Source organism: Cataglyphis hispanica, chromosome 7 (genome assembly GCF_021464435.1).
Source record: "Cataglyphis hispanica isolate Lineage 1 chromosome 7, ULB_Chis1_1.0, whole genome shotgun sequence".
Classification (NCBI taxonomy): Eukaryota; Metazoa; Arthropoda; class Insecta; order Hymenoptera; family Formicidae; genus Cataglyphis; species Cataglyphis hispanica.
Genome location: NC_065960.1, coordinates 8,715,589 through 8,734,643, shown reverse-complemented (window position 1 = coordinate 8,734,643; position 19,055 = coordinate 8,715,589). Strand labels below are relative to the sequence as shown.

Below are 19,055 nucleotides of genomic sequence, written 5' to 3'. Positions count from 1 at the left end.
AAAAAGGGAGAGAAAATATAAACAGAATCTCTATTTTTCTCTGTTATTTGCTTTCTGTTAGAGGGGAACAAAGATTCTGTCTTCCTTCTCTTTTTACGTGTTCTTTAGGATAGTGATCATATAAGTTTTTAATAAAAACGTGAAAAATTTTACTATAAAAATCAATGGCAAATTTTTTCACTTTAGTGAATGTTTCCGATTTAAAAAAAAAAAAAAAAAAAAATTATATGATCGCTGCCAAATAGTGTAATAATAAGATTAACAGGCACTCAAACTTTCTATAAATTTTATGTTTATATATGAGCGTTATATATGTGTGCGCGCGCGCGCGCGCACACACACACACACACACACATCTAAACACACACACACGCACGCAGACACGCGCCGCACGCACGCATGCACACACACACACACACACACACACACACACACACACACACACACACACATGCATATATACATATACATATAACATTTACGCGCGTATATGATGTATGCATGCATGCATGCATGCGTGTGTGCGTTTTTGCGAGAATGTGTAATTGTAGAAAATTTATGCGAATTTTAATATTGTATATCGAGATGAATAATAATAATAATAATAATAATAATAATCAAATAATATAATTACAAACTTATTGAATACTTGAAGTCGTGCTTGGCGTATTAGAAACAAACTGTTTATTTCATTTCTGATCGGATGATACCAAGAGAAATTAAAAATAATTAAGCATTCGCTGAAAATGTATGGAAAAAGGATCGCGGGTATGAAATATTATACCTTTTCGTTTTCATCTTTTCATGTTTTCATATAGAACTCTTACGCACAGGATGTGTCGACAAAAATTGACGCAGTAATCAATCAACCTTTCGCACCGTTCGAATGTAAGCAATAAATTAATTAGCTATCGCACAGCTTCTTGCCGCGCTTAAGGCCTTACGCATAATAGAGAGAATATTAAAAATAGGAATAAATATTAAATATTAGAAAAAGCAATTTGGAATTATTTTACTTCAAAAATGAGAATGGATTAATTATTCCTAATTTTTAATTCATTATGCGTTAATCCATAAATCAATTGTTATTAGTCAGAATAATGTTGCTTTGTTTTCAGATAGGCATGAATATAGGGTAACTGTACAGTGTAACCGTATAATGTAACTGGCAGCCTATTTTTACATAATCAAAAAATATAACATCTATACGCAAAATTTTGTTCAGATGAACTGATTAGCTATTGAATACAGAATTTTTAGAATCCAGATAGAAACCCTTAAAAATTCTCCATCCGATAGCACATAATTTTATATTTTTTGTGCGGTCTGGAAAAATCGAGTAGTTTTATATAGTTTGCTGTGCACTGAATCCAAATCCACAAAATGGTCTATTACATCAGGTTTTTGAGAAAAATGTGGTTGAAACCCCCAAAAACATATTTTTTACGTATTTTTTAAAAAAATTTTTTAAGAAAATTTATAGCAAGCGAACCCAATGTGCAAGAGAAAACTCCAATGAAAGTTTGAACAAGGTACTTTAATAAACTAAAAATATCAAATCTTTCGCTGTAAGTACGAACCTCAGGCGCGCTTTGTTTTAAGAATAAATGTAATCGCATTTACACTTGCACGTTTTCAAAATGATAAAAAATATTTTTGGGAGGATTTCAATTCCATTTTCCTCAGAAACCTGACGTGATAAACCATTTTGCCTCGCGGATTTGAATTCAGCAAAAAATTATAGAAAATTATTCGATTTTTCCAAATCGCACAAAAAAATATAAGCAAATGATGCCGTGGACAAACGTGAGATTTGTATGACTACACTTACCTCTAAAAATAAAGCGCGCCTGAATTTTGATGGTATCTGTAAAAAATTCAATATTTTTATATTAAAGTATATTGTTCAAGCTTTTATTCGAGCCTTGTCTGAACTCTCTTGCACATCGGGTTCGTTTGCTACTATTTTTCAAAAGTAGTAAGAAACGCGTTTCTTGGGAGTTTTAACTTCGTTTTTCTCGAAAATCTGATGTGACAAGCCATTTTGTCTTACGGATTTAGATTCAATGCACAAGAAACTATAGAAAACTATTCGGTTTTTCTAGAATGCACAAAAAATATAATCGAATGATGCCATGAACAAACGTGAAAGATAGTGATCATTGATGCCATGAACAAACGTGAAAGATAGATATCATTTATCCCTAAAAACAAAGCACACCTGAGATTATATTCATAAAAAAGAAAGAAAAAAAAAGAAGTAAAAAGTACTAATAAACGGAGGAGGAACATCTAATGCAAATAAAGAAATTAAAACTATCGAAGGTGAATACGGTGCTAATTATTAGCCGATAAACTTTTTTTTTAACGTTTATTGGTCACATATGTTTCTTCTATTGTCATTCTTTATCTTCGAATGAATCACAGTTTGACAGCAGAAAATTTGTAATACTGAAAAGAAATAAAAATAAAGCTAAAGCAAAGTTCGATTTAAAAACAAACAAATTTTGCAGAAAAATTAATTTAATTTCAGAAGAGGAAATAAGATTAAAGAACCTGTATATCAAGTTGACTTTAATTTCTTGTGTTAAAATGCGCAAAAATACGCCTTTTTAAATTTATTAATATTTCAATATTTTCTTTATTCCTCTTTCTCTCTTCCTGCCTCTTTTTTTCTTCTTAATTATCTTCTTCGCCTTCTTTTTCTTAATTTATAAATATTTTAATTTTTTCCTTTCTTATCTCTTCTTTTCCGTTCTCTTCCCTCTTCAATTCTTTTCAAATTTATTTTCTTATTTTATGAAGTTTCTTCTTTGTCTTCTTTTATCCTGGACATGTCTAAAGGCTGACTATCCAAAGGTTGACTATCGCTATTGTGACTTGGAGTATCGTAACATGGTGTCGCGCTAGGTGCGTATACGTTTGCTAACTGTTCATATTGATTCAAATCTCCACTATGTTGACTAATCTCTGACATATTGTCTCTATTGACATTTTCTTTTGGAAATAATTCCTGCTCGTATTTAATTCTCTCTATGTCACGAATCTCTTCTTGATCTCTTCTCATTATCCTCTCTTGGCGATTCGTCAACGCATTATTCATGATGTCGCTGTCAATTCGTTCAGTAGTAAAAAGAGGACCGCCGGTCTTAGTGAAGAGATGTATGGGTCGTTGAAATCCTTTGGAGGGATGAGGTGGAATAGAAACAACCTCGCACTTGCAAAAACCGACTTCAGAAGATAGAAGATATTGTGTAAACTTCTGCGGTAAAAACTCGATGCTGTGATAGTTTTTATAGATACGCTCCTAAAAGATAAAAATAGAATAATAGATAGATTAAATCAGAACCACAGAAAAAAGGAAAAAAAAAAAGAAAATTTAGAATAAAAAAGACATGCGCAATATTTAGTTCAATAAGGATTCAATAAAAAGATCTGAGTACCAATGTTAAATATTATATTTAAAAAAGGAAAGGGGAAAGACAAAGAGAAAGAAAAAAAAAATGCAGAGGGATAGAGACAGAAAGGAGCAGAAGAAAAGGAGAAAAGGGAAAAAGGAAAGAAAGAGTCAAAGAAAAAAAAAGAGATCGAGGAAAATTCGAACTAAATATTACTTTCAAAAAATCCAATATAAAAGAGATAAAAGAAATATAAAAGAAAATATAAAAGAAAATATAGAATAAAAATTTAAAATCAATTAAATAAAAAGGCAATTATAAAATAATATGATAATCGTTACAATAAATGTGAACAATTATTTATAATAAATTAAAAAATAAAAAATGCGACATAAATGTAATATAAAACTAAAATAAAAAATATGTCTTTAAATAAATTTTTTCTCAAAACTTGATTACATTAGTAACTTAATTCTCTTATTAAATTTAATTAATTGATTTTAGTTAAGAAAATTTAGTCATCAATGAATGATTCTCACTTTAAACCAATTTGATATTTAACGGGTCCAATTAAAAATACAAATTAAAGAAAATGAAAAATCCAATAAATACTAATTTAAAAAAAAAATCGGATTAAAACAAGATCATTCATTTATTAATTATCTGAATAATATATAATTAATATATAATAATTATATTTTATATATAAAAAATAAAATTATATATATTATATTAGTCTACTATTTGTGGATTCAAAAATATTGTTCACAAATATGAAAAATTAATAGTCATTAAAAGTATAAAGTATAATAGTTCGCTACTCACTGTGAGATTCTTTTTCTTAGTATAGCTAGCCCAGCCCTGAGGTTCCAAAACGAGGACTCCTCCAGGACGTAATTGCGCGTGCATACGCTTAAAAGTTTGTTTTAATCCAGCATCGCCAAAATTCAAGTGAATCCATTTGGTGATGGAAAGACATAAAATTGTGTCGAATTGCGGCTGTTCCGCACACAGAAGTGAGTCATCTTCGAGCACATAATTACCCTGAAACCATATCGTACACTTTTATGAATATTATGCATAAATAACAAAGATCATATATAAAAAGTATTTATAAAATAAGGAGGCAATTTAGATTATAAAACATTATTTAAAAATGTTAAAATTTCTTCAATTTTTTAATGATTTTTGTTAACTGAGAAACTTAAAAGCTTTTATATACTAATAATATAATTTAACTATATAAAATCATAAAGTGATGTGTTATATGAATTTTCTCAATATTTTACGTTTTCCTAACTTTTTATTACACATGCGCGCGCATACAAATAGATGTATTTATGTACTTGTATATGTGTATATATTTGTGTGTTAGTATACTTCGTGAAATATTTAGAAAATTTGTATATCACTTCATCATTCATTTTATACTTGGATATGACTATATTACATAAAAAAGGTTTCATGTATGAATTTCTTTCAATTTACAAAATTAATCTTTGTTATTAATATTTAAAAAATTAAAAAACTAATAACATCCATCAATATATCTATGATAAAAACATGTTTTAATTCTTTCAATTTTTTTTTTTTTAATCTATAGAGAGAAAGAAAAAAAAAGAAACAAATAGAGAGAGAGAGAAAAAAGAAAGGATGAGAAAAAGAGAAATTTTGTTAAATCTTTTAAATTAAACATAGAGAAAGTTTTCAGCTCTTCAAAAAAGTTACTTGAAAATTATTGATATAAGAACCCAATTTATATGCAACATAACATAATACATATATGTGAATATACACTTTACCTGCACAAAAGTGACATTGTAAGGAAATCCTTTATGTTGCTTATTCTTCGTAAATCCTGGAATATCCACAGGCCCATAACTAATTGGCATTGACATAGGAAAAAAACTAGCATCCGAAGAATCCCTTTTATCATTATCTTCATTACTTGCGGGACTTTGGACACAATTAACATAGTGTTTCACATTCTTCCGAGCAATATTTATTAAAGTTCTATCAATATCAATCCCAGTAACACTTTTGGCACCAAAATCTCTGGCAACTGACAATGTAATGTGACCAATATTGCATCCAATGTCCAGAATATCTTTCCGCAAAAATAATTCCTTTCGCTGTGCAAACACTTTCAATCTAGGATCTATTTCATGATGAGGATTTCTATATCCATAATATCTATTGTAATTTCCATATTGATATCTAGCATCTTTGGGCCTAAAATTGGGCATTGCATGTTGCTGTTTCTTTTTCTTGTCTTGACTGGGCCTATGTTGTGGCCTGAGCTTCCAAGCACCAGGCTGCGGAATTACTGGACTCACTATTTTATCCTTTGTGTCAATTTTTCTCAATCTTTTATCCTTTATTTCCTCTAAACCTTTTAATCGTAACTTATTTTTGTCTTTCTGAGGACTCTCTGTCTTATTTTCCTTCAGTAAACTTTCTTCTTGCGCATTTTGAGCTTCCTCTAAATTGATTCCTTCATTAGAAAGTCTTTCTGTTGATGTTTCAACTGTTGCACTGTTTTCCTCAATTTCTCTCAATTTGGCTTCACTAGATTCCATCTATTTTTGTATATCCAAAAAATACATAATTTATATAAACATCTAATATACTTATTAGAATTTAATATATAAAAAATTTTTAAACGTTAAATTATTACAAGAATTCTAGAATATTCAAGAAATTTTAATTAATTTTAAAAATTTTGGATATTTTCTAACATTTTCTTTTTTAAAGATGTTAAATTTCAAAAATTAAAGGAAAATATATTTTAAGCATATTAAAAGTTTTTATATACCATAAATTACAACCCAAAATAAATTACTATTTTTATAAACAAATCTATAAATAGATATGAGAGAGAGAGAGAGAGAGAGAGAGAGAAAGAATAAAAAGTGTTATGTCAGTAAAACAATGTAAATAAACATAGAATGCCACAACTTACCATCTTTGCTTCATCCTTTCCAGATCCAGAAGAAGCTCTCTTTCTCTTTCTATTTCTTCGTTTAGAATTTCTCTTTGTTGGAGATATTAACTGTTTCTCGTATTCTTCATTGTCATTACAATTTGTCAAATTCAAAGGATCACAAATATTTGGTGGAATAATCACTTCAATAATTTCTTTTTTGTGCTTTGGAGTAGGAAGTGGACTTGATTTTGGGGTTACTGCATTCATGGCTCGATTTATTTCTTCATCTTGCATGCTATTTAAATTTAAAGGATCACAAATGTTGCCTCCGAGTAAGAATTTCGTGGGAGGTATAATCGCACCTTCCTTCTTTCTGCGTTTATAAGGCGGAAAAAACTTTCCATTGCTGCTAAAGCTGCTTTGAGGTCGTTTCCTGTTACTGAATTTGAAGTGACGACTGTCATCATGCTTGTTGTGCTTTTTGTGCGAAGTATTAAAAGGTTTTCTAGATTTTTCGTTCTCTTTCTTGTTATTTTGACCCAATTTTGGAGGACGATCTAATTGTACAGAGGACATTTTGCTGAAAAATTGAAAAAATAGAAACAAAAAAAATGTTAAAATTGATTATGATGTAAAGATGTGAAAAAGATGATAAAACGTGTCCCATTAATATATGATAAGAAAAATACTCTATGTAGTAAAATAAAAAGAAACTATGTAGAGAGAAAGATTGACTAATTCGAGAAAAAGAGAACGAAAAATAAAATAAATTACAATTATGATGTAAAATTAATCTTGTAATTATTATATTTAAAATATGATATAATGCATATGATAAATTGCATTTACAAATACATTATCATAAATATAAATTTAATAATTAAATTTTTTTGTTACAGGTTTTATATAATAATTATTTATTATATATATATATATATATATATATATATATATATATATATATAATTGAAATATCTATGTAAAAACTTGCTTTACAAAAATATGTGTCTTATATGTGTTTTTTTTTTTTTTTTCTTTCCCCAAAAAGGTAGTAACTCTAAAACAGTTTATTATGAGAAAAGTACAAGATATTGTCGTTAAAAAGAATCTATGTTTCTTTTGCACTTTTCTATTAATTTAAAATTTTTCTTTCCAAGCGAAGCCTGAATATATGTCTGTTTCATTTTAAGCGCAAAAAGTGTAAGATGCTAAAGCAAAGAACTACTCATTCTTACTGCTCTATTTCTTTTTCTAAATTTATAATTTGTGTTAGCTGCATTTATTTGTATTTAATTGTTATTTAGACAAAATATTTGAGTTTTTTGGAAAGAAGAAGAGGTAGAAAAAGAGAATTTGTTTAATTTGCGAATAAAATCAACAATAGTCTCTACACTTTCTACACTCCGGCAAAGTTCGGTCATTCATACGATGACGCGCATCGCGCATGCGTGGCGCTGCGCGGACAGGCAGCCAGCCCCAACCGCTTCCGACGGCACGTCGTGGATTTACTGTATCCGACATTACGGACTTTCGCTCGACGTTCGCGTCGCTGATTGAGAATATGTATACTTACTTGAAAAAACGGTTGCTCTCACCAGTCCCCTTGTCCCAATTACACGTATGACTATCTTGAAAACAATCCTCTTCGTATACCTCGTCTATAATTGCGCCAACCTAGCAACGCGTGCTCGTCTACGATGGCGAATAACTGCTTATCGAGTGCGAGCTCGTGCGAGCGGCGATCGACAGCCTCCGACAGCCGACAGCTCGTGTCGCACTGCGACGCCATTTTCCATTAGGCTTCGCTGAATATCAAGGCCGTATTAATGAATTGGAAAACCCTGCAAAAAATAATGTATTGTCAAAATCAAAAAATTTTCAAATTATTTTTAATAAATTCCATATTAAGGGAAAAAATTAAATTTTTATTTTTTTGAAGCGAAAAAGATGTAAAATGTAACAAACGATGCGCATATTGTGCATATTGTTATACGATATGTCAAAATAAAAAATTATTATTTTTACAATCTTTGACTTTAATACATAATCGTATGCTACATACATATGGTACACATTATGCATATAAAATGTCTTAAAATTATATTAAATATATTAAATAATATGTTTTATATTTACTAAGAAAACAGTAGAAAAGAGCAGAAATGAAGTATAGAAAATATATAAGCGAACAAACCGTTATAAAAATATATTGATGATATCATTCGTAGATCAAACTTTTGTTTGCAGAATTATAGTTATAAAAGATAAGAGACCGTGTTCGCGTTCGTGTGGACCCCGTTTAATGTACGGTGGCGCTTTTCTCATACGTTAAATTCCCACAGTCGCGCTTCTCTTTTCCTCGCTGCATTTTCCTAATTGTTTCTGGAAAATTAAAAAATTTTAAATCAACTGACAAAACGGCATAAAATTTCGAAATTTTGTAAAGAATGGCGTTGCGCCGTTCAGCGAATGAAAATGGCAATTTTATAGATCATACAAAACAGACACCGATGCGGTTATTCAAAGATCGAAATTGTGAACGATCTAATATTGCGGCAGAAGTGGAACAAACAATTCCACGGGTAAAAAAATATGACAAAATTTGATTAAAAAATTGGTTTCTAACTTAAGGTTACTATTAATTTATTTGTACAGAAATTTAGTTTTAGTTTGAGAAACTGCAATATACTTAAGCTTTTTCCGTCTCAAAATAAGATTTACACATGCAGGTGACAAATGATAATTTTCTTTATAAATAATATTGAGCACAAAGCAATTTTTTAAATACTGCAATTTGTTTCAATTCCGTATAAATAAATATTTACTTATACAGAGACATACATTATATACACATAAGATAATAATAAATATTAATATCTTACATATACTTGTATATCTTTGATATATGTTAAATATATTTTATTTCTCTATAATGCATACATACATACACACACACACACACACACACATATGTATATACATATATATTTATTAAATAAAAATCTAGAGTTGATAGTTTATTTCATTAACAATTAAATTCAGATTATTAAATTAAATTATTAATTATATAATATACATTTTAATGTATAGTATAATTATTATATAGTATAATTATTAATTTAATTTTATGTATTTTGTGTATGTGCGTGTGTGTGTGTGTATGCGTGTGTGTGTGTGTGTGTGTGTGTGTATTATATATTGGGCAACAATTTTATTTTTACTTTTAGAATGAAGCATGGGGTAGTTTTTGGTTTCGCATTTTCGAATTATTCGTCACTTCTCCAACGGTGAAGAGAACTACTCCTGTACCTCCAAACGCACCCATAAAACCGAGAAAATCTTTCTTTAAAGTAGGATTAAAACCTAAAAAGCTTCGTTTCACAGATAAGGAAAAGGATGAAATAGATGGCGAAAACCGTTCTCAAAAAAGCGCGGATTATTCAATAAAAGTGCTTGATCACAAAGAAGCATTTTCGAAAAAAAAGGGCGAATTGAAAGAAAAATCAAGTAGAGAAAATTTGAGCGCTATGTTGCGAAATATACGACTCGAAACAGATGATAAAGAGAATAAGCAATATGAAAATGAACGATATGAAAGAAAAGTGAAAGACGGTCGTTATTCTGTAAAAGAACGTGGAAAATATCGCAATAATTGTACGCAATCCTTGAAACTAAACTGTAATACGAAAGATAAATTTGTACACTTTCGTATATAAGTTACTGGAATATTGATTGTTGTAATTAATAATGTCAGTATAATAATGGTAATTAATACAGTATATTAATTAATTAGTAATTTTAATAAGTTTATTGAATATTAAAAAATTATTAAATCAGTATGATAATATTTCAATCAGTATATATTAATAATTATTTATAATTATCAATATGATTGTGATTATTAAATTAGTATATGAATATATAATTAATACATAAATAGATGAATTAAATGTTCGTAAATATCATTAGATTAGAATATGAGAATAATTATTGATATGTGTATATGATTAATATATTAATGATTAATAATTTAATTAAATCAGTAAATGATGATTACTAATAACAATGTGAAGAAGTGTAAAATGTAAGAAAAAACTATGAAATATGTCAAAACGTATATGTAATATACTTTTTCGTGAGAAAATATAATTGTTGTTGTTATTTAAAATATAAGCAAAAGCTTATTGTAATAATAATAATAATAATAATAATAATAATAATAATAATAATAATAATAATAATAATATTAATAATTATACGTAACTAATTATTTAATTATTAATTATAAATACTTTTGTGTTATATACATATATTTTATTAAGAATACTACTCTACTTTTTATATACATACAACGGATAGACATGTTTACTTATTATCAATATATATTAAATAAAGGTATTTTTTATTTTTACTCGTATACATACACGACATTCAGAAAGTAAGCAGGATATACTTAAGATAGAAGGAATGGAAACATATTTTATTAAAGCTGTACGAATATAATACATACATATATAACATACATATATAACATACATACATATATATATATATATATATATATATATATATATATATATATATATATTCATAATTTTTCATAAACTCTAATACGAAAGATAAACAATTTGTACACTTTCGTATATAAGTTACTGGAATATTGATTGTTGTAATTAATAATGTCGGTATAATAATGGTAATTAATACAGTATATTAATTAATTAGTAATTTTAATAAGTTTATTGAATATTAAAAAATAATTAAATCAGTATGATACTATTTCAATCAGTATATATTAATAATTATTTATAATTATCAATATAATTGTGATTATAAATTTTACTTTATTAATTTAAAATTGATTCATTCTAAAAAATTTCTTTTTGAAAATTATTGTCGCAAAAAAAGAGCTTTATTTTAACGATTAATGATATAAAAGTCGATAAATTATTTATTGGAGTTTGTAATAAGAAATGTAGAAGACAGGGGGCGACACTTAAACAAATATTGCATAAGTCGTGTTCCAAAATTCATTGCCAGCACTGGGAATCTATAATTCACATGACATTCTAGATTTCCACTGGCAGTGAATTTTGGAACACGACCATATTATAATTCATAATCACAATGAGTGTGCACTCATTGTGCACTCATTCAGCTTCACCCGGTTGATATTGAAAAAATAATATAGAAAACTTTACTGTTTTTGCATTATGCAGAAATTGTGCGAGAGCAGCGCACTTGCAGCAATTCGCTAATAGATACATAATAAAGGAGGTGACGCATGATTTCGTATAGTAGCGGTCGACTTGCAATTACAAGATCCAACTCTTAATAACATCGGAGATACATTATGATACTGTGTTCCAATTGAGACAAATATTAATAAAAAAGAAGGAATTATACATATCTCAAATAATTAAACTAAATAACTTAAAATTAATTAAATATTTATATTCACGTATAATATTTCACTCGTTAAATTAAAATATATAAAATTTTTAGTGTTAAGAATTAAAAATTTAAATAAAAATTGAAAATAGAAAAAAATAAAATTTAAAGAAAGAAAAAAAAAGTTTTAAAGAGCAAAAAAAAAAAATTTTTTTGAATAAAAAAAAATTTTTAATTTACTATTTAATTATTTACTTACTTTATAAATAGAGAGATTACTTAGCAAAACAAATATTTACTTTCTCACCTTTTTCTTTTTCTTAAATATTTATACTAATATTTTAACACGAATATTGATGGAAAATATTATAATTTGGAAAACCTGTAAAACTATAATAAAATGTAATAAAACTATAATCTTAAAATTTTTTTAAAAACTTTTTTTGTATAATAAGTATCTCCTCACAAGTTTTTTGTTTTACAATTGAAACAAAATAATAAATATGAAATTACATGTAGATTAAAGCAATATTTTTTAGAGCACGTATACATATGCTACTAAAAATTTTTTCGGAGTAAGTACTATATATTAAGAAATAGCATTTGAAAAAAATATTTGCAACTGAAAAATGTTGTAATACTCTTTTCACGTACGTACAATATATCGGTTCATCGTACAACAGAGAGCCGCTGCATCCGCTGACGTCATGGTGACCCGTCGGGACCCCAGCAAACCCCGGCAACGATATTAACATAACGATTTACAATTGCTTATATGCGCGCACAATCGGTTGGTTTCCGCTCATTGACTTTTTTTTCGTGTATCCATTTCACGCGTTTTAATAATTCGCTATTAAGGTCTTAAAACAAAATATACAGAGATGCGAGTAAATTATAAACTAATAATCAAATAATTGTATATAAAACGTTCTCAAAAATTTCAAAATTTTTATACAAAATTTTAAAAATTTCTAAAAAAATTTCTAAAAATTTTATTAAAAATTTTTAAAATATATAAAGTTTTCTTGAAAATTTGGAAACTTTTAAAAATGTTACGATTCTTTTTAAACAATTAACATATATCTTTACTAATTTTACAGTTCCTGAAATAAATAAAAATCTTGAAATTTTTTAAATTCTTTAAAATTTTTTTAAATTTGGAGGATACTTTTTAAGATTCTTAAAATTTCTAAGAAATCTTAACATTTCTCATAAAATTTTAGAAGTTTTAAAATTTTTAATATTTATAATAATTGTAAAATTCCTTCAGATCTATATAGCAATTTTTATATTCGTAATGTATATTCTTAAAATTTTTGAAATAAAAATAAAATATTTATGAATTTAAATTAAAATGTTTTAATCATAAACCTTATTATGATTTTTAATTTCTTATATCTTAAAGTTTTTATGTTTGATAAAACGAGCTTTAAGAAAATGGCTTTTTATTCTGAGAAATGCAAAAGAAGAAAATATGTTACTAAATTTTTTCCGAATACATATATTTTATTTTCTTAGAATTATGATGCTCAAAACATATGTAAGAACGTTATTTCGGACGTCAAATAACAATATATGTAATGACCTAACAATTTATGAAGTGACGAAGATTAATAAAGTGACAAAAAGAGCTATATTTAGCACTCAAAAATTTTTCTTTATAATTAATAAAATTTTTTATTTTTAAATCTTGGAGCACCAATTTAAAGTCTTTCTCCCTTGAAATTTCGCAGAAAAACAAAAAATTACATATAATAATCTAAGGCATACATAAGGGCTACGCCCGTTTATAAAAGTAATGGCCAAACGATATAGGAAGATCTACTTTTTTACTATCTTTCTCTCTTTTTGCCATCGATCCTCTATCCTACGACACTCCCATGTTTGTGAACAACCTACGCTCCCATCGTCATATAGTTTTTCCAAACTGCCATATTGCCATAATCAACTCTCTAAAGGGATCGAAACCGTTATAATTTCAATTTTCTGTGTTTGTATCACATAAAAATAATCTTTTGAAAATTTATAAATATAAATGTTATTTTTGCATTCTATAAGTACAGAAATCTGAAATTTAAAATTTAAAAAGTGTTTGGAATTATTTTTGTATGAATCAAATCTAGCTTTTAAAGAAGGAATTAATATGAGTTAACTGAAAAAAAAAACATACATGTAGCATATCATCATCAGATACAGGACAACAATTCAAATGGAAAAATCCTGAACCATCTTTTTATCTAAGCTTTTTTTTCATTGTTATACGATGTTAAAGTTAGCTAATCAGTGCCTGTATGTTTCGTATAACAACGAAAAGAAACCTCAGATGAAAAAATGGTTAAGAACGATTTTCAATTTAGATTGTTGTTTTGTCTGGAGCACGGTATGCTCCATGTATGTTTTTTCAATTACACCTCATACGTCAAGAAGATGAAAAAATATTTTCAGCAATAATTAATTTAAAGACTTTGATCATTAAACATTAATGTAATGATCGATCGATTATTTGAAATAATGAGAGAATTGCGAGATTCCGGTCGTAAAATTGCACAATTTTACATTTGCCTAGCAACACGATTTGAAATCGAGTCACGGGAGCGAATGATAACGAGAACGCGCGTACCCGGGTGAGCATATATATCTCGGGTTATCTGCTTTTTTTGGTGACAGTAGAGAGGACCGAAGGAACGCGCGGAAAATGTTATGTTAACTACGCGGAGATTAGTGCGGCTGGACAGCGCCACGGGTCATCGGGCGAGAGATAGATTCACGATTAATCGAATTGACTACTTTTCAAATATTGTTCATTCAAAATAATATACGCTTCATAATAAGAATTATTATGAATATCATTATAAGAAAACATATACTATTATTGTACTATTATAAAAACATCAAATTGCTATACAGACAAGTAATATACCACAAAAAATTATTTATATTGTATAAGATAAATATGTCGTTTTTATGTGTTCGCGCACACATAGAAATAATTTTATGTAAAACTTTTATTAAAAAATTTGTTTTACGGGAGTACATAATACACTTCTATATGTATATATCGTGTGTGTGTGTGTGTGTGTGTGTGTGTGTGTGTGTGTGTGTGTGTGCAAAGAAAAAAATTATGAAAATAAATTACTCCTTTTAATATAAATTCTATTTTATTGCTATAACGAATGTGGCGGTCAATGCCATCATCTGTATGCTATTAATCGAGACGTTTGGTATATTTTCGTCATGGCCTACTAATATACTTTATAAAATCTCGGCTTGAATCATTCCTCTAGGCCTCGATAAAACAGAATAAGTATACTACTATAATATTGCAAAAAGTGATTAACAATTGTCTCGCTTATTTTAAGACAATATGACGTTAATAGTAAGATAAATAATAAGTGATAGCTAATTAAATAAATAATAAATTGACAATGTAATATATAGCTCACTTAAAGTTTCTAGATATATGTAAATTCGATTCTATCGTACACATATCTGGAATCGCTCTTTATGTATCTTTCATGCGCCTGCATACACAAAAATAATTCTCTTGTGTATAATGTTACAAATTCGAATTTGCGCACGCAATAAATAAATTTGCAATAAATAAAATTTTACAGTCTCTCATTTCGGTCAAAAAAACAGTCAGTGCAGCCCCAGTTTAATTGATTTGTCAATTCGCCTATAAAAAATAGACCCAATATGTCATTAAGATAAAATTTTATCAATTTAATGACTTTATATCTAAAATATTAAGAATCAAAAAGGTGCGACAACAAAAAAGCTAATAATTTCCCTCAAAACATAAAAATTTGTTTAAGAAGAATCGATTTCCAATTGTGATCAGAAAATCTATCATTAACATTAATATCAGACGTATGTGAGTATGTGAATTGTTGGAATATCCAACATACATAATTAATTTTATCATAATCGTATATATAAATGTCTCAAATATTATTTCTACCAAAATCTATTCATTTCAGTCTTACGTCCTGATAATTTATCGACAAGATTTTAAAATAGTCTCTAGACATGATGTGACAATAGTTGAAGATTACGGAATCATGCGCACTTCCATATATTCATGAACATAGTCGCACGCATAGAAAAAATGCATTTGCATGTGAACGAGTATAGGTCTCTTTAGGTCAGTAAATATCTGATTTTATTCACTGTATAATTAATTTTAAACTCGAAGTGTATTTTTTCTATATAATTTTAAAAAATTCCGTTACATGTGTGTGTGTGTGTATATATATATATGTGTGTAAATATATATATATATATATATATATATATATATATATATAGTGTCCCGATTTACGTATCAAATTACTATAGCAGAAAAATTCTCGAAAAATTAAGTAATAATAAAAGTATATAATCGTTCATTCAAAGCAATAGTTTATGAGGTACAATAATTTGAAGTTGGCCAGTCTATGTTTAGGTAATCTCCTGTTTATTATTATTAATTATAAATTGTGTTTGTATTAGTTTGTGTTAGAGACGTATGATTAAAAAATAAGTAAATACTTTTATATTTAATTTTTCGAGAAATTTTCTGATATGACATTTCGTATTTTATATTTTGTTCAATGTGCTTATATTTACAAAAACTTCGCGAGCTATTAAATCTTTTTATTCTTTTCCAAAATAAAATACTTGAGCTATATAGTATTAAACTAAATTACGTAAGCGAAAAGATATATTTCTTTCACATTAGCGAAAGATTTGATTCGTGAATATAAAACTTAATGTCACTTAAAGATTATATCATATATTTTTATGAAATTTTACTTTTTATATTACAATTTTTTACATGTTATAATATCATCGAGATAAGACTTGATAAAATTTCATCGAAGAGAGAATATTTAAAAGAAAGATAAAATAAAATAAAAATAGAAAAATACAACAAACTGCGTGCATGTGTGAGTGTATATGTGTGCACGCACGAGTATGAGAAAGATTTAAAGTAATATAAAAAATACAACTATAATAGATAAAGAAATAAAATATAATAAAATATAATAAAAAAGATATAAGATGTAAAAAAATTATTTTTTTTCTAATTATATATATATCCATTATTTTCTCTATATCGAATTATTTTGCTATACCATTATCAAGAGAGCCTCTGGCCCTATTTCGTAAGAATGAATAAAGTGCCGTCTCGATAAAATTTTTTGGATTTGGGCCACAGAACAAAAACATTACAGGGTCATCGGGGTCTCGACGCCGATAAGATTATTGACGTCGAATGGTTATAAGTGCATCGGTTATGTAAAACGATACGATGAGATCAAGATGAATTCTCGGATGATCAAATGATATATTAATATGGCAATTAAGCCTATTAAAAATTAACATAAGAATTATGTCAAGATGCAAAATCTAAGATTTACCTTTTATTTTGACTATTTATTCGCGTTTATTGATCATGTATTCGAAAGTCAGTAATTGACCATTGGCTGATACTGCGCTATCAAAAAGCGAACTGAACTTCGAGCTGAATTCCAATCAATAATTTCAACCTTTGGTCATTTCGTTCTTGTTATTAAAATCCAAATACAATCTCAATTTTCAATGTAAAATTTGAAATAAATTATAGTAATAATTGAAGCCATATGGCGAGAGACTTATAGATATAAACCATACCGCGTGTGCGTGCATACTTAATTATTGGAATACACGTATAGCAATCCTGCAAAAAAGTGTGTACTGATTAAGGAGCGTGACGAAATATAGCCGAAATATACACACACATATATATATATATATATATATATATATATGTAAAGAGAAAGAATTAATAATCACGTATATTAAAAATTAATATAAAAATATCTACTAATATCAAATTATTTATTTATAACATCAAAATTTTTAATATATATTTTATATATATATATATATATATATATATATATATATATATATATATATATTAACTGAGTTGGCTTTAGGATTTTTCACGATTAATTTAATTAATTTTTATTTGTTAAAAAGAGAAAAAATGTAATATGCATCAACAAATGGATAATAATTAACTAACAAAAATATGTGGAGTGCAAAAAGATTAAGAAAAATAAATGTTACTATATATATATATAGTAATATCAGATCAATAATAATGAAAATATACAGTATACAGTATAAGTTATATACAGGGAAAAATTTATTGTAGACTGTAAATGTGTCGTATGTAAACATGTATTACTGTAACCCTAATCAAAGATATAAACCTAATCAAAGATATAAACCGAAATAAATGGGAGATGATGAAAACCAAATTTGGACAAATCAAAAATATACTCAAGATTTAAGTAACTTTGTTTAGCACTAATTATGTTTTATAAATATTTTCTTAAAAAAAAAAATATATCAAATTTTATTTCTAATAAAAAAAATGTTATTTGCGTGTATTAAAAAAATTAGCTTTACATTGTATCTATATATATTCGTTTTTTTTGTTAATTAAACTTATATTTGTCAATATGTTTCCACCATTTTTCTAAAAAAGAATATATTTTATAATTGTATTTAAGAAAAAATCATAAAAAAAAAAACAAATAATTTCCCAGATACAATTTTGTGAAATTTGTTTAAAATTATTAAAAATATAAATTTGCAAACGCATTAAAATTACTTTAGAAACAAAATATTTTGATCGCAAAACTTTAATTAGTTTTAATTCAGGATTGTATCGACAAGAAAAAAGACCTCTTACGTTTGCATATTTAATTGGAATATCTAGTGTATGTATCGCTAACGTCGTAAGCTGTCGCGACTTGGATTCTTTGAGCGCGTGTGCATGATGGCACGTTAAATGCAGTCATTGCCCTAACCGAACCGAACCGAATCGAACCGATCGGGCCGATCGGGCCGATCGGCAGGGACAGGCCCCGCCGGCCGGTCTGCGGGTCTGCCGCCACCTGCGCTTTACGCCATTCACGGTCAGCCAATCCCTGTGTCGCCGAAACCGCGTGAAACCATCGCTCTTCTCCGTACCTCTCCTTAGTCTCCTTACCGTTCTCATACCATATCAACGCGGCAGGCCTTGCCGGCCGCCTGGCGATAGACCAGACACCGCACGTCGCGCGTCTCGGCCTCGATGGCTTCTGAACCTGAACTCAACTAACACAACACTCAACTCAACGTGTGCTCAAATGCTGCCGCGCGCGTACGCATTTCCCCTACATACATACATACATATATACATAGCGGCGTGATGGAAGTGCGCAACGTGCTTCGCTCCGGTCGCCCGACACGATAGTGGGAAGTGGGAGACTGGGTGACTGGGAGAGTAGAGACGTGGAGAGTAGTGAGGTGAGTGAAGTGAG

General features: G+C 28.0%; 2 protein-coding genes across 3 annotated transcripts; one reads left to right on the top strand and one right to left on the bottom strand.

Moving 5' to 3' along the window:
* Positions 1-1,936: 1,936 nt before the first annotated feature.
* LOC126851230 (7SK snRNA methylphosphate capping enzyme bin3-like) lies at positions 1,937-18,929 on the bottom strand. Of its 2 annotated transcripts, XM_050594956.1 has the most exons (7): positions 18,743-18,929; positions 8,519-8,706; positions 7,898-8,165; positions 6,361-6,904; positions 5,201-5,977; positions 4,224-4,442; positions 1,939-3,307 (listed from the first exon to the last, which is right to left on the bottom strand). In XM_050594956.1, the coding sequence occupies exons 4-7, from the start codon at positions 6,898-6,900 to the stop codon at positions 2,798-2,800; spliced, it is 2,046 nt and encodes a 681-aa protein (XP_050450913.1). In that variant the 5' UTR covers positions 6,901-6,904; positions 7,898-8,165; positions 8,519-8,706; positions 18,743-18,929; the 3' UTR covers positions 1,939-2,797. The 2 variants fall into 2 exon arrangements, with proteins under 2 accessions (XP_050450914.1, XP_050450913.1); XM_050594957.1 differs by lacking the exons at positions 7,898-8,165; positions 8,519-8,706; positions 18,743-18,929 and having other exon boundaries at positions 1,937-3,307.
* Positions 8,735-10,040, top strand: LOC126850971 (uncharacterized). Its single transcript, XM_050594462.1, has 2 exons — positions 8,735-8,906; positions 9,552-10,040. Exons 1-2 carry the CDS (start codon positions 8,772-8,774, stop codon positions 10,038-10,040), a joined length of 624 nt encoding a protein of 207 aa, XP_050450419.1. The 5' UTR covers positions 8,735-8,771.
* Positions 18,930-19,055: the final 126 nt, after the last annotated feature.